Below are 16,192 nucleotides of genomic sequence, written 5' to 3'. Positions count from 1 at the left end.
ACCACGTTTTCCTGTCGCGGGCACTTGCGTTCCAGCTCAATCTGCAGTTCCTAGCTTATGGAGCTCCCTCTGTGTTGTTTTCAGTAGAGCGTCATTCAGTTCTGAAATGACTTTTGCAGCTGTCGTCCCCCTTATTTTTTGTCACATTCTTCAATGAACATCCTTCACGATCACTCAACTCACGCTTTCGTCCAAGTCGTGACTTAGCGGATGATATTTTCCCCCTTTCCCTGTATGTTTAAATCTTGAGCATCTACAATTCGCCACGTTAGAATTCATTTAGCTTCGACACATTACACTTAGAAGTACACGGAACATTTTTCTGGCCACGACTGATACTTGCAACGTATTGAGGACATTCCACAGGTGCCTCTCGTGCTCAAATACGAGGGGCATTCAATAAGTAACGAAACAACTTTTTTCCCTCGGCCACTTTCGGTTAAAAAATACGGAATTTGTTGTGGGACATCGTGGAATATTACCGGCTCAGCTTCTATAGTTTCATGAAGTTGCGACAGGTGGCGGCGCTACACGTAGCCTTCAAAATGGCGTCTGTAACGGAGGTGCGTTCAGAGCAGAGAGCTGTCAGTGAGTTGGTTTTGGCCGGAAACCAGAGCATCGCATACTCACAGGCGCTTCTAGAATATCTACGGAGACTTGGCAGTGAACAAAAGCACGGTGAGTCATTGGGCGAGGCTTCTATCATCAGCACAACAAGGTCGCACAAACTTGCTGAAGTCATCGGTCCCTAAGCCTACACACTACTTAATCTAACTTAAACTGACTTACGCTATGGACAACACACACACCCATGCGTGAGGGAGGACTCGAACCTCCGACGGGGGGAGCCGCACGGACCGTGACAAGACGCCCTAGACCTCGCGGCTACACCGCGCTGCTTTTAGTTTATGCGTGTGTGTGTGTGTGTGTGTGTGTGTGTGTGTGTGTGTGTGTGACAGAGAGAGAGAGAGAGAGAGAGAGAGAGAAAGAGAAAGAGATGTGCGCGTGTGTGTGTGGGGGGGGGGGGGGGGGGGCTAGCCGGCGCGCGTGCGCAAAATTGTCGAATTTTAATGTTACATCAGAAATAAGTCAAAATTTCATCCACGCTTGTTTTGTGCTGAATGTCTGGATAGGTGTTAAATGATCCAGACGTCCTGAGACGTAAATTTAAATCATCATTCGTTTCTTTTATTAGCATAGACTTTTTCATTTCGCATAATTTATTGACAATAACGTATTTAATCTCATATAGTCCAAAGTAACTGTGTAAACTACTAAACTGGAAAGAATCGACTTAAGCAAAATCTAAATTCAATGGTAATAGAGTGGATACTCGAGTCATCTTGAGGATGGAGGAGCTAATTCAGAAACATATTCATCGCTTTTCTTTAGTTTCTGATGTAGACCTGGGTCTAGTCATGGAGAATCAGACCAGTAGACTCCAAGTAATCTATGCTCAACCAATACTGCTAGCATATTTACTGCCGAATGAGCTGTTTATGCGAGTCTTACGATACCTTTAGAATCTAGACCTGCTTTTCCAGCTGCTTAGTGCACCCATCCACAGTGTGTTCCAGAACTCGATAAAATTTGAGAAACAATAGTTTATACACAGAGGATCGTTTTTTATTAAGGCGAATATATTTTGTAAACCTGCTGTTTATAAATTATACAGGTGAGGCGTCCGTAAGATTCTGCGTATGAATAACAGCAATTTTACTCAAATTAGATTTTACTAAAGGCGGATTACTAAGACTGACTACAATTGTTGGTAAAGTATGTCCTGAGCCTCCTTACATGCTCGATACCTTTTGAGCATGGCAATTCTGTTTCACATCGTGATGGTGGCAGTCAGCTCAAGTCTGGTGGGAATTGAAGTAATGTAAACTACATTCATCATATACCCATAAAAACGAAATCACAGCTATCGAACAGGAGAATACACTGGCCTCGCAACAGGTCCTGTTGATCTGCCCCTCTAGTTGGCAGATGGTTCCGCTCATGCATAATCATCGCCAGATTCTGGCTTTCAGTTGCGTTCGAACCAAAGGTTAATGAGCATAGCAAATGAGTAGTTGACCTTAGTTCCAGAAGTAATCAGAAACTTTTGACAATATAGGTCTTAGAAAAATATTTTTTATTACTTTTTGTTTAATAATAACTTACTATAATGGTTGTTTGGGTGCAGAATCCATTTCTGGCCTCAGTGTTTTTCTGTTATTTATCACACCGTGACTTCTTTATAAACTAGAAAACTAGCCAAACACGTGCTTTTGGAATGAAAAGTATTTTAATTTTTTAATAAGAATAGAGGTTTTATTGACGTATAAACATAGAACTTCCTCTGTATTACATACAAGTTGTGTGTCCATTGGCGTATATTTCCTTTTTCTCAGCCTTAAAACATCTAATGCACCGTTTTTTGCTATGAACTGCTTTTAGTACGCCTCGGTGAAGCAACGAGTAGTAGTGGTATTCCAGCGGCCCTGATACCGTCTTTGTACCACTTTGATGTTTAGATGAAAGCGCTCACCTTATTCCTCGCTGACGTCAACCATATTTTCAAAGAAAAATCAGTTTGGCAGTTCGAAAAGTGAATTGTGAGGCTCATAAAATAGCTTAACTTCTTGAGATTTTGCAGTACTTTAGCGACAACAGAAATATAACGTAACTCCTTTTTGTTGGCTAAGAACTTAGTAACAGCCTCCCTGAATGACACTGAAGCCCTACTCTCAGTCACAGTCATTTTTGGTTAATTTAAGGAGCAATCAAATGAAAACTAGACAGTTGGAAAAAGGAAGTGAATTTTATTATTTCAAAACTAATCGCCACTACTGCTAAAAAATTTATCGCACTTTGAGACAAGCCAGTCAATGATTGCATGGAAAAATGCGGTTGCCTACGGAACAATTTTTGTACCCACGCGTGCACCTCTTCGTCCGGAACAAATCTACGACCACGAATGTCTTTCTTCAGAGCTCCAAAAATACGGAAATCACATGGGGTGAAGACTATCGTTGAGACAATACACATAATATGGAAACGTAGAACGATGAGTTAATTCACTTTAAAAAGCACTATGAAATGGCATTTTAATTTAATTGTTACAGTAGTTATTTATTATTGCTGTGTCTTATACAGTGACACGAAGTTAGTGATATAGAAACGCTCGTAAATTAGCTACGAAAGTAAGGACAGCGTAGTTTAGACACTCACCCGCTAAGTCCGTGAAGACGTAGTCGTAATAGTGCGTCAAACTGTTGTTATAGAGCGCCATGCTGCCCGGTTCTCTCGCTGAAAAAAAGAAGAAAATATACGATATTATATTAGAAGTTTCTTCTGAGTCAATTTGTTACTTTCTGATAAAGTCAAACACAGATCAAAACAATGAAGCCCAAGGCAAAATGATAAAAGTGACTAAAAAATTAAGTGTCCCGATTTTACAGGGCAAAAAGACAGAGCTACAAATGTTCTGCCTCTGCTCAGTTTCTCATTTGAGCTGGAACACAAATAAGGCTGATTTAATGACGAATTCCAACATTTTACAACTTGTATGACTGGGTCGCTCAGTGAGTAAATGTTAGACAACTAAACCAAAGGTTCGTGGTTCGATCCCAACTTCTACATCTACATCCAGAGAGTGTCACAGAAATGATACAGGATTTGGGCTGGACATCATTAAAAGAAAGGCGTTTTTCGTTGTGACGGAATCTTCTCACGAAATTCCAATCACCAACTTTCTCCTCCGAATGCGAAAATATTTTGTTGACACCGACCTACATAGGGAGGAAAGATCACCACGATAAAATAAATCAGAGCTCGTTCGGAAAGATATAGGTGTTCATTCTTTCCGTGCGCTTTACGAGATTGGAATAATAGAGAATTGTGAAGGTGGTTCGATGAACCCTCTGCCAGGCACTCAAATGTGATTTGTAGAGTATCCATGTAGATGTAGATGTAGATACTCCGCAGTCCACCTTACAGCGCGTGGCGGACGGTACCCCCTACCAATACTAGTCATTTCCCCGTCTGTTCCATTCGCAAAAAGTACGACGGAAGAACGATTATCTATATGCCTCCGCATGATCCCTAATTTCTCGTCTCTTATCTTCGTGGTACTTATGCGCAATGTATGTTGGAGGCAACAGAATCGTTGTGCTGTCAGCTTCATTTGCCGGTTCTCTAAATTTTCTCAGTGGTATTGCTTGAAAAGAACGTCGTGTTCCCTTCAGGGTCGCATTTGAGTTCCTGAAGCATCTCCGTAACACTTGCGTGTTGTTCGAACCTACCAGTAACAAATCCAGCAACCTACCTCTGAAGTGCTTTAGTCCAGCCTGGTAGGGATCACAAATTCTCGAGCAGTACTCAAGAAAAGGTCGCACTAGCGTCCTATATGTGATTTCCTTTACACATGAACCACACTTTCCTAGAATTTTCTCAATAAACCGAAGTCGATCATTGGCGTTTCCTACCATTGTCTTCACGTGCTCGTTCCATTTCATATCGCATTTCAACGTTACGCCGAGATATTTGAACGGCGTGACTGCGTCAAGCAGGACACTACTAATGCTGCATCCGGATATCACGCGTTTTTCTTTCGTTCTCATCCGCAATAACTTACGTTTTTCTACATTTAGAGCTAGCTCCTATTCGCCACATCAACTACAAATTTTGTCTAAGTCATCTTGTATCCTGCTGCAGTCACTCAGCCTTGAAACCTTACGGTACAGCTTCATCAGCAAACAACAGCAGACTGCTGCCCGCCCTAGTTAGTCCATAGATCTTTCTCACTTTCAATACATCTACATACATACATACTACATACATACTACGATGTTTAAACCTATCTTCGGGTTGAGACGAACTTTGCTTTCCTTCGAATGTGTGTGATGATTTCAGGTTAGTTAGGTTTAAGTAGTTCTAAGTTCTAGTGGACTGATGACCTCTGATGTTAAGTCATATAGTGCTCAGAGCCATTTGAAACATTTTTTTGCTTTCCTTTATTTGTGTTACTACGCTTGGACTACGAGACATTTAATAACTATTTTTATTTGGCTTTTCATCTTTCAGTTTAATAGTACCTCATAGTTCCCAATTAACAACAGTAAATCATTGCTTAGTAAAAATCTTTGAGATATGCACTTTTACAAACAACCTTTACGGAACAGACCACTACGTTAAAGATGACACAGTCTCCATAATTGTTAATATGGTAATTATTTTGCAACTGCTCAGTATCTATCACTGTGTCTTTTAATTGGCGCATACAGCTGTATTCATTGTGGCTGAGTAAAAGACAGATGAAGTAAGAATGGCGCAGTACGTTGTGACGGAAGAAAGGAAACTTTTGAACAATGCAACAAATTTAGAACTAAACCCGCAAAACATTTAAGTGACAGTTAATCATAACTATTTGACTTATAGAAGATAGTAACCTCTACTAGCAGTGGCTTAAAATTACATCCTTTGCATCGTGTCGCCTTTTACGTACGCATTCTTTGAAACTGCTGTCGAGATTCCCCATTGTTCACAGCGATAACCCACTAGAGATATTACGAATTTCGTGTCCTGAGTTCAGTGTTTTAATTTTTCCTGTGTCCTTGACCAAGTCACCTAAATTCGACTCTTAAGACAGCATTATAAAAAAAGGGAAACCTCTATCGACAAATCCTGTGATCTCTTAATCCATCGAATGTCACTGAACCTTGAGATTAGGCGATTACTGATCTCTTTCTCTCACAATGGTTCTCTGCTCCGCAGCCACATGCCTTGATCGTTATTCCCGTTCGGCACTTCCGTACAAAAGCGTTTCCCTTCCGGTCGTGTAAGCTGCAATCGTAACTGCTTCTTTCCTCGAGTTCTAGGAAAATATGCGTTTGCGGACCCTATATATGATGAAGAAAATGCCCATTTTTCAGTTATCTATCGATGCCGCCGATTTTGTGTCGGCTGTGCGTTATGAGCTTCAGAGACGATTTTCTCAAAAAGGGAGGGATATTGAAGAAAAATATCTTAGAGTCTGTCATTCTAGGCTGTACACAAGCAGTCTATCGTATATGAGCCTAATCAGTTAGTCGTGTCTGCGGCCTCCCTCTAGTGAGCCCAACATCCCGTTACCTTTTATTTTATTCTCATCGATAACAACAGAAACACAGAAGTATTCAGCACCACAGATCATAATAACCACAATGAGGAAAACACATTGCGACAATAAGAGTATTGCGTATGATCCTCGAATATTCGTGAAAATCTAGATGTGGAAACAAATGTAAATGAAAAAACTGTAGAATGCATCTGGGAGTCGAACATAGGTTCTTTATTTCCGGCCAGACGCCTTGCGAGTAGCACTTTATTTGCAAAGCATTTACCTTGTGGATACAAAAGAGTCAGTCGAAAACGTTTCTTTCCTCGTTTTCTTGGAGCAGTTTCAGGTTAACTCACTATAATAACCATACGTCACCAATTCTTCTCTCCCTCCCTTGCTAGCCAGATATAAGTAATGAGTTTTTCTTCTATCACCAATACTTGGGCCGGTTATAAGCGAGTGTAGCACTATCACCCTAAAATTATATAGGGGCGCTGACGAGGCTACGTAATTGATTTTCTTATACAATGTGATCTAAATAAACAGCGCTGCTCATAATGGTACTCGTGGCAGCTCAGTACCACAGGAAGTTCACAGGTTGAGAATCTCAGTCAACATCACAGGAAGTTCACAGGCTGAGAATCGCAGTCTACATCTACATACATACTCCGCAATCCACCATACGGTGCGTGGCGGAGGGTACCTCGTACCACAACTAGCGTCTTCTCTCCCTGTTCCACTCCCAAACAGAACGAGGGGAAAATGACTGCCTATGTGCCTCTGTACGAGCCCTAATCTCTCTTATCATATCTTTGTGGTCTTTCCGCGAAATATAAGTTGGAGGCAGTAAAATTGTACTGCAGTCAGCCTCAAATGCTGGTTCTCTAAATTTCCTCAGTAGCGATTCCCGAAAAGAGCGCCCCCTTTCTCCAGAGACTCCCACCCGAGTTCCGGAAGCATTTCCGTAACACTCGAGTGATGATCAAACCTACCAGTATCAAATCTAGCAGCCCGCCTCTGAATTGCTTCTATGTCCTCCCTCAATCCGACCTGATAGGGATCCCAAACGCTCGAGCAGTACTCAAGAATAAATAGTATTAGTGTTTTATAAGCGGTCTCCTTTACAGATGAACCACATCTTCCCAAAATTCTACCAATGAACCGAAGACGACTATCCGCCTACCCCACAACTGCCATTACATGCTTGTCCCACTTCATATCGCTCTGCAGTGTTACGCCCAAATATTTAATCGACGTGACTGTGTCAAGCGCTACACTACTAATGGAGTATTCAAACATTACGGGATTCTTTTTCCTATTCATCTGCATTAATTTACATTTATCTATATCTAGAGTTAGCTGACATTCTTTACACCAATCACAAATCCTATCCAAGTCATCTTGTATCCTCCTACAGTCACTCAACGACGACACCTTCCCGTACACCACAGCATCATCACCAAACAGCCGCACATTGCTATCCACCCTGTCCAAAAGATCATTTATGTAGATAGAAAACAACAGCGGACCTACCACACTTCCCTGGCGCACTCCAGATGATACCCTCACCTCTGATGAACACTCACCATCGAGGACAACGTACTGGGTTCTATTACTTAAGAAGTCTTCCAGCCACTCACATATTAGGGAACTAATCCCATATGCTCGTACCTTAGTTAGGAGTCTGCAGTGGGGCATCGAGTCAAACGCTTTCCGGAAGTCTAGGAATAAGGCATCCGTCTGATACCCTTCATCCACGATTCGCAAGATATCATGTGAAACACACAGTTTATTATACTTGGTGTCACTCTATTTGCAGTTACTTTGTTTTAACGTTTTGCTTAATTCAGATCAAACGGTCAAGAAACTGAACGTTTGTACAACGTAGGAAGCAAGGTGTAGGTACACCATCGACTGTCGTGCACATGGATCAGTGATAACCGTCAAATATCTACACGTATCCATCAGCAGTAACTTAAGGCTGAAATATTACTGAGGGGAGGGGAGGCTGTTGACATACAGATTCGTTGGAAGAATCCCAAGGAAGTGTATTTCGTCAAAGTCGTTTAAAAAACTATAGTCTGACTAGTTCTTGGTAATTTTTAATCAGTTTGAAATAATATTCCGGCTCAGACACACCTATATGTTAATCAATTAAAAACCTGATGACGTGAACAATGTCAGATTTCGGAATAAAAGGCTTCTGCCCTCAGACACACCGAATCACAAGAAACAGAATCCACTGTATTATCAAAAGTGTTTGGACAGCTATTAGTGTGCATTAATATGGATTGCATCCAACCTTCACCTCTATGACGGCTTGGACTGATGGAACACTTTCAGTGAGGTGTCTGAGTGTCTGTGAAGGGATGGCATCCAATTCGTCCTCAGGATCCGAAACAAAAGGAGATAGTGATGTTGGACGCTGAAGTCTGCAGCGAATTCGCAGTTCTAACCCATCCTCCAGCTGTTCGATGGGGTAGTTATTGTCCACAAACCAATACCATACCTCATCCTCAGACGTGTGTGTGTGTGTGTGTGTGTGTGTGTGTGTGTGTGTGTGTGTGTGTTGTCCTTAGCGTAAGTTAGCTTATGCTAGATTAATTAGTGTGTAAGCCAATGAACCGATGACCTCAGCAGTTTGGTTCCATAGGAACTTACCAAAACCTTCCAGATTTCCATTACCTTGCAGATGTTGCTTTATGAAAGGGTGCATTGTCACGTCAATACAAACAATCATCGTCTGCGAACAGTTCTTCCGCTGCACACATTATACAATGTTGTAAAATGTGTTCATATCCTTCCGACCTTCCGTATTTACCGTTGTCTTGAGCGCATAAAGGGGGCCACATTCTAACCAGGAGAAGCACCCCTATACTCTAACACCACCTACTCCGGACTTCTCCTTTGGCAGTGCACATGATGTCGGGTAATATTCTCCAGACATTTGCCAAATCCGAACACTTCCATCGGATTGCCACAGGGTATAACATGGTTCATCAATCCAAATCACTCGTTTCCAATCAGCCACAATCCGGTGGCTTCGCTCTTTACACCACCACAAGGGTCGCTTAGCACTGTCTGCAGAAATGTGTGTCTTATGAAGAGCTGCTCGATCATTCCTCCCCATTCCTTTTAACTCCTTATGCACAGTCGTCGTGCTATCCGGACTTCTGGTGGCACTTATGATCTCACGAGAGATTCCTTCTTCTGATTTAATGCGACGTTTTGCAACTACGGTCTGCAGTAATCGATAATCACTGTCCGTCAGGACATGAGGTGTACCTGGTCTTGCTTTTGCTGCATTTGTTCCTTCTCCTTTCCACTTCACAGTCACATGACTAGCTATAGACTTGGGCAACTTTAGAAGGTTTCAAATGCCCTTGATGGATCAGATGCTCAGGTTAAATGCTATGACTAACCCACGATCGATGTCACTGAGCTTTCTTGATCGACTCATTCTGCTGTTACTGCTTCTCTGTTATCAGCACATTATCCCCATGTTCTTCTATTGTGGAGGGCGCACCTCTCTTGACATTTAGTGATGAATTCCCCATTACAGAGGGTCTCTGGATACTTCTGATCAGACAGTATATTCTTGTGATAGTGTATGTCTGAGAATGGAACCTTTCTCTTCCGAGATCTATTAGTGTTAAAGTGATATGATTATGTGGCGATTAATATCATAAGTGTGGCTGAGCCGAAATACACTCTTAAACTGTTAAACTGCAACTGCTACATCGCTTCTCGATATCTGTAGAATGAATTAAAATTGTTATTCAAATAGGTATCCTTGTCAAATTTTATTAATGTAAGGGAGAGAGAATATAGAGAATAGGGCTGAGGGTTTCGTCACGCGTGTGTTTACGCTGCACGTAATCGTCAGAGAAGTGCTAACCAGGTGCTAATTCGGTACACTACAAGAAAGAAGTTTTGTGCCACTTAGACGCGTTAATGAGATTCCTGGAGTGGACGCCCTAGTCGAATCGGGATAGATATTATTTATGTCCTGGTAAAATCAGATAAGTAAACGAGGACGTTCCAGCAGTCGTCCCACAGGAATAAGAGAGACACTGGCCCCCTTCTGCTACACATCTTACGGCCTGCAGATGTTTATGTAGAAGTGGTAGAGAAATTTACATGCAAGTGCAATAAAATGTTGTTCTCCTTGTTAATAATTTCTAGCAATTCTTGGTTGAAAATACATTTTAATTTTTTCCCATGCGTTATAGGTTTCGTTAGTGGTGCTCCTAGTATAGAACTAAATGTTTTCTGAGCGTCTTAATCAATAATAGAGGATATTTATAATTCTCAGATGGAAGTAGTCTTAATAATATCACTTTCACATAGGTAGTACATACGTATTACTTATTAAATAGTCCAATAATACTTCCTAAACGTGAATGGCTGAAAATATTTCTAAAAAGCCTCCAGTTGTGGCAGTGGACTCCTAAGTGTCGCGTAATGCAGAACACCGTTCCCTATATTGTCCTGTATTGCACAAGACGCATGTTCTCTGTGCAGCGTGAGACATGTAAGAAATGGATGTATCGTGACAACGTTTTGAGAGACGGAAGCCCTATCGACATATAATACTGAAAACATGCTGTCCACATTCTTATTGACGAGAACAGCACAAGTGCCGTAATCTGATTTCTTACAAACTTCGCTCAGTGGAAGAGGAGTCAAAATAGGCGAATACGTGTATCGACTTATCCATAGAAACTCGAATGTTTCTGAGAAAACGATGATCCAAGTGTTCGATGTAGTTAAAATATAGTTTGGGGAAACAATACGTCTGCGCAAGTGGTGGCGCAGTCGCTAGCGTCAATGTTTCTCACTTTTGTGCTCCGTGTTCAAAACCCGATATCGTTTTATTTTACTTTTCTTCATCTAACTACTCATGCCCATAGCATGTTACCACACTAATGTTTCGTATCAAATTGGCGGATGCAAGAGCGTTACATTAATTGTAACATTAAAACTAGGTTTGACAATAAGTGTCATTCATTTGCTACATAATATTCGCTTGTATGGTACTTTCAAGTGTTACAATCAATTTTCGTTCCCAAATATCATTTTATATGAATTTTATATTAATTGTTATGTTTTCTTCGTATATTTGTTCTTCAGGAACATCTGGTGCATTCCCTCGGATCACAGCGATCGTACAAACATTCGAAACATATAAATTCCGAACACCATGAGCGTCATGCGACAGCAGGTTTGCCACAGTGACAATCTTCGAATGATTTTCACTCGAGAAAGGAACGGCGATAACGTTGCTGAAGATTTCAAGCGTTTGAAATATTTTCACTGCAACAGACACATAACGGAACACTTTATGGGAACTGGCGTTTGCAATTGATTGCTATTTACGATACACTACAGGAATTTCGTGGAAAACTGTTTCCAGTAGCTTACTCATTCATTTATTACTTTTTTAAAAAATCATTCACCGGGCATACAATTACTAGACGAATAAGGACAACGTTATTTCAATATTCACACGAAAACATTCGTTTACTAATCTTCTACAAACACAGGCAAATACATGAAAAATAAAAATAAAAGTAATAATCGGGTTTAGAACATGGGACGCAAAATTGTGAAGTCGCGACGTTTGCGACTGCGCCACCACTTCGCACGGACTAATACGGCGGCTACAAGCTATATAAACTTACCTCAAAAACACTGACCGTCGTTTTCTCAGAAACGGTGGAATATCTACGGATAAGCCGACACACGTGCTCGCTTCATATGTCTTCTCTCCCACCAAGCGAAGTTGCTGGGAAATCGGGTTATGGAACTTGACGTATCCTCCTTGTTAGATGTGACACTGTGTGAGTTTAAGAATAATTACCTCCATCTCCTAACATCTATTTACAACGTACGTAAAATGATGACAGAGGATATACATCACAAGAAGGCATGTGAAAGGCGCGGATAATAGGAAACGTAAAATATTTTAATGTTGTAAACTGAAGTTAATGAATTTTTAGTCTTAGTCTGGCCTTACGCATTTACAGACATGCAATATACAACTACATCATCCGTTTACCGTTGCTTATTGAGGGAGTGATAAATATTTCCGGAGTAGAAACCATTTACGACTTTTTAATGATTGTAAAATGAAGGGCCCAGTAAAAGATCAGAAATTTAATCCAGGATAAGCTAGAAATGTGAATGAGATTCCTGGTGTGGACGCCCAAGTCGAATCGGGATACATATTATTTATGCCCTGGTAAGATCAGATAAGTAAACGGGGGCGTACTGGCAGTCGTCATCCAGGAATATGAAATGCTTGGAAAGACAATGGCACCCTCTGCTACACATGTTGTGGCTTGCAGACGTTTATGTAGAAGTGGTAGAGAAAGTTAAGTGCAAGTGCCATAAAATTTTTGTCTTCTTGTTAATAATTTCGAACAGTTCTTGGTTGAAAATGCAGTTTAATTTTATTGCCATGCGTTATAGGTTTCGTTAGCCGTGCTCCTAATGTAGAACTAAATGTTCTCTGAGAGTCTTATTCATTAATAGAGAATATTTATAATTCTCAGATAGAAATAGTCTTAATAATAACGATTTCACATAGGTCGTACATACGTATTACTTATTAAATAGTCCAATAATACTTCCTAAACGTGAATAGTTGAAAATATTTCTAAAAAGTCTCCAGTTTGTAAAACGAAGTGCCCAGTAACAGATCAGAAGTTTACTTCGGTAAGTTATAAAATTATTGAGGCGTCTTGAATCGGTTGGCGAGTCTCCCCCCGTCGGATGTTCGAGCCCTCCCTCGGACATGGGTGTGAGTGTTGTCCTTAGCGTAAGTTAAAGTTAGATTAAGTAGTGTATAGGCATAGATACCGATGACCTCTGCAGTTTGGTGCCACAGAAGCTTACCAGAGATTTCCAGATTCCATTGATAGGTGGGATTATTCGTAAAGTGTTTGGCGAAGATGAAACCTGATAGCATTCTACGCATTGTAGTGTGCTGTGAACAGTTTTCACCCCCTCCCCCCCCCCCCCCGACCCACTTACCTGACCCATCCCAGCTACTAATCTGCATATGCATTTATCGGCCTTGGCTCATTTCCATGCGGTACATTAACATACGAGACCTTATGTAATACTGCGGAGTAATAAAGTATAGGGACTCTAAGGCGCTAAGGACAATAAGGCACACCTTAATTTTTAAGCAACTCTTTAAAAAATAACATATTTAGCATTTTTATCATTAGATTGAAAAGCCAGACTAAAAATAAGTTTTAGTTTATAAAACCGAACTGACCTTTAAAATCACTGATAATCGTCATCTGAACTTTTGCTCGTCTTTCTTCTTCTTCTTCTTCCTCTTCGTCGTCCATCTTTCAATTAATATCTCGCATCATCTAAATATCTTTTATTTTGCTGTTATGAAACTAGCTACAAACAAAAACATTGTATTGTTACCGATAACACAAATCACTTTCAATTAAAGTTCACTGGCACCGTAGACTGCATTGACGCATCATAAGCTAGACAGTGTTCTGGGTTTGTGATGGTAGTCTGGGAGGGAGACAGTGTTAGCAAGCTTGTGAATCCCCGCAACACATGTACGGTGCATCGGTGCACTGCTGCTGCGAGTTGAATCCTATGTTGCCAGATAGAAATAGGTTTCCCGTGGCATCGAATATATGGCCATTTCTAAGAGTGTCGAGTATTTTAAATCAAGTAGTGTACTTTCTTGTATTAATTTCGAGTATAAGACGCACCTTAATTTTGGAGGGAGTTTTTCGAAGAAAAAAATTCGACTTACAGTTCGTAAAATAGGGTAGTACTGAGTCCTGAGGGCACTCATTCGTAACATTTTTAGTGGAGTGTATATGGTCCCACGACATGAAACCTCTACAGCTAACAGACAGAAACACCTCGAGTGATAATCAGGTGACGTTAGGGCCTATATCTCGTCGATGGAATGTTGGCCCAAATAAAGTATGTCCCATATACGCCGTAAAAATTTGTCAATGTCTGTCATACGGTAGTGGAGCAGTGGAATATCAGTATCTAGAATGTCATCTGCCTGTTAAGACAAACACATTCCCTGGCCGTAAGCAGCTGTTTCTCTTACCTCTATTGCTACTAAAATGGCGAAGGGAAGTGCTGCACCATTTGCACGATAAGTGTCATTCAATTACTACATAATATATGTGTGTATGGTATTTTTAAGGGTTACAATTTCTTATATTCACATATATCATTTTTGTATCAAATTATATATTAATTGTTACGTTTTATGCGTATGTTTATTCTTCAGGGAGATCGGGTGCATTCCCTTGGATGACAGCGATCGTACAAACGTTCGAACATAGAAATTCCGAACACCATGAGCGTCATGCGACGGCAGGTTTGCCACAGTGACATGCTTCGAATGATTCTCACTCGATAAAGAAACGTCGTTAACGTTGCTGAAGATTTCAAGCGTTTGAAATATTTTCGCTGCAAACGACACAAAACGGATCACTTTACCGAATAGCGTCGTTTGCAGTTGTTCGTGAATTACGATACACTACAGGAATATCACCGAAAACAGTTTCCAGTAGCTTACTCATTCCTTTATTACATTTTTAAAAAAATCATTCACCGGACATACAATTACTAGACGAATAAGGACAATGTCATTTCAATATTCACTGGAAAACATTCGTTTACTAATCTTCTACAGACACAGGTAAATACATGAAAAATAAAAATAAAAGTAATAATCGGGTTTAGAACATGGGACGCAAAATTGTGAAGTCACGACGTTTGCGACTGCGCCACCACTTCGCACAAAAGTATACAGTTGCTAAAAGAGATATAAATGTACCTCAGAAACGCTGACCGTCGTTTTTTCAGAAACGGTGGAGCATCTACGGATAAGCCGACACACGCGCTGGCGTAATATGTCTCCTCTTGCACCTAGCCAGGTTCCTGGAAAATCGGGTTATGGAACTTGACGTATCCTCCTTGTTAGATGTGACACTGTGTGGTGTTTAAGAACAATTACCTCCATCTCCTAACATCTATTTACAACATACGTAAAATGATGACAGAGGATATGCATCACAACAAGGCTTGTGAATGGCGCGGAGAATAGAAAACGTAAAATATTTTAACGTTATAAACTGAAGTTAATGTATTTTTAGACTCAGTCTGGCCTTACGCATTTACAGACATGTAATATACAACTACATTATCCCTTTTAGCGTTGCTTATTGAGGGAGTGATAAATATTTCCGGAGTAGAAACCATTTACGAATATTAATGTTTGTAAAACGAAGGGCCTAGTAACAGGTCAGAAGTTTAACTTGAGTAAGTTATAAAATTATTGAGGCGACTTGTCACGGTTGGCGAGGCTCCTCCCGACGGATGTTCGAGTCCCCCCTCGCGCATGGGTGTGTGTATTGTCCTTAGCGTAAGTTAGATTGAATTAGGTTAAGTAGTGTGTAGGCCTAGCGACCGATGACCTCAGCAGTTTGGTCCCATAGGAACTTACCATAAACTTCCAATTTCCATTGATAGAAAGGACCGGTTACGATGAAACCTGATAACATTCCACGCGTTGTAGTGTGCTGTGAACTGTTGTCCCCTCCTCCCCGTACCACCTGCTCTAACGCAGCTACTGATCTACATATGCATTTATCAGCATTGGACAGTGGCTTAGACGCCTCGGCTCATTTCCATACAGTACATTAACATACGAGACGTTATGTAATACTGTGGAGTAATAAAGGATACGGACTCTAAGGCGCTATGGACAATAAGGGACATCTTAATTTTTAAGCCACTATTAAGAAAATAACATATTAACACTTTTGTTACTAGATTGCAACGCCAGACTAGTTTAGTTTATAAAACCGAACTAACCTTTAAAATTACTGATAATCGTCATCTGAACTTTCTGCTCCTCTTTCTTCTTCATCTTCCTCTTCGTCGCCCATCAAACGCTTGTCATGTGAGTGAACAACAACATATGGCGGTATTTCAGAAGGTTTTGGCATTGGTTTGCAATTGAAAATGATAATTGGATTAAATTCAGTACCGTTAGCACAGGGCCGAAATGCCGCTCAGTTGCTCTGTGTCTATATT

The 16,192-nt window shown here is 40.8% G+C and overlaps 1 protein-coding gene across 1 annotated transcript in view; it reads right to left on the bottom strand.

The window, feature by feature from the left end:
* LOC126470910 (elongation of very long chain fatty acids protein 7-like) overlaps positions 1 to 16,192 on the bottom strand; it is a 264,344-nt gene that overhangs the window by 71,865 nt on the left and 176,287 nt on the right. The window contains exon 3 of the mRNA XM_050098940.1: positions 3,217 to 3,294. Coding sequence (XP_049954897.1) covers positions 3,217 to 3,294 — 78 coding nt within the window. The remainder of the gene's footprint in view (positions 1 to 3,216; positions 3,295 to 16,192) is intronic.

This window comes from Schistocerca serialis, chromosome 3 (genome assembly GCF_023864345.2).
Source record: "Schistocerca serialis cubense isolate TAMUIC-IGC-003099 chromosome 3, iqSchSeri2.2, whole genome shotgun sequence".
NCBI lineage: Eukaryota > Metazoa > Arthropoda > Insecta > Orthoptera > Acrididae > Schistocerca > Schistocerca serialis.
This window is presented reverse-complemented; position numbering and strand designations above follow the sequence as displayed.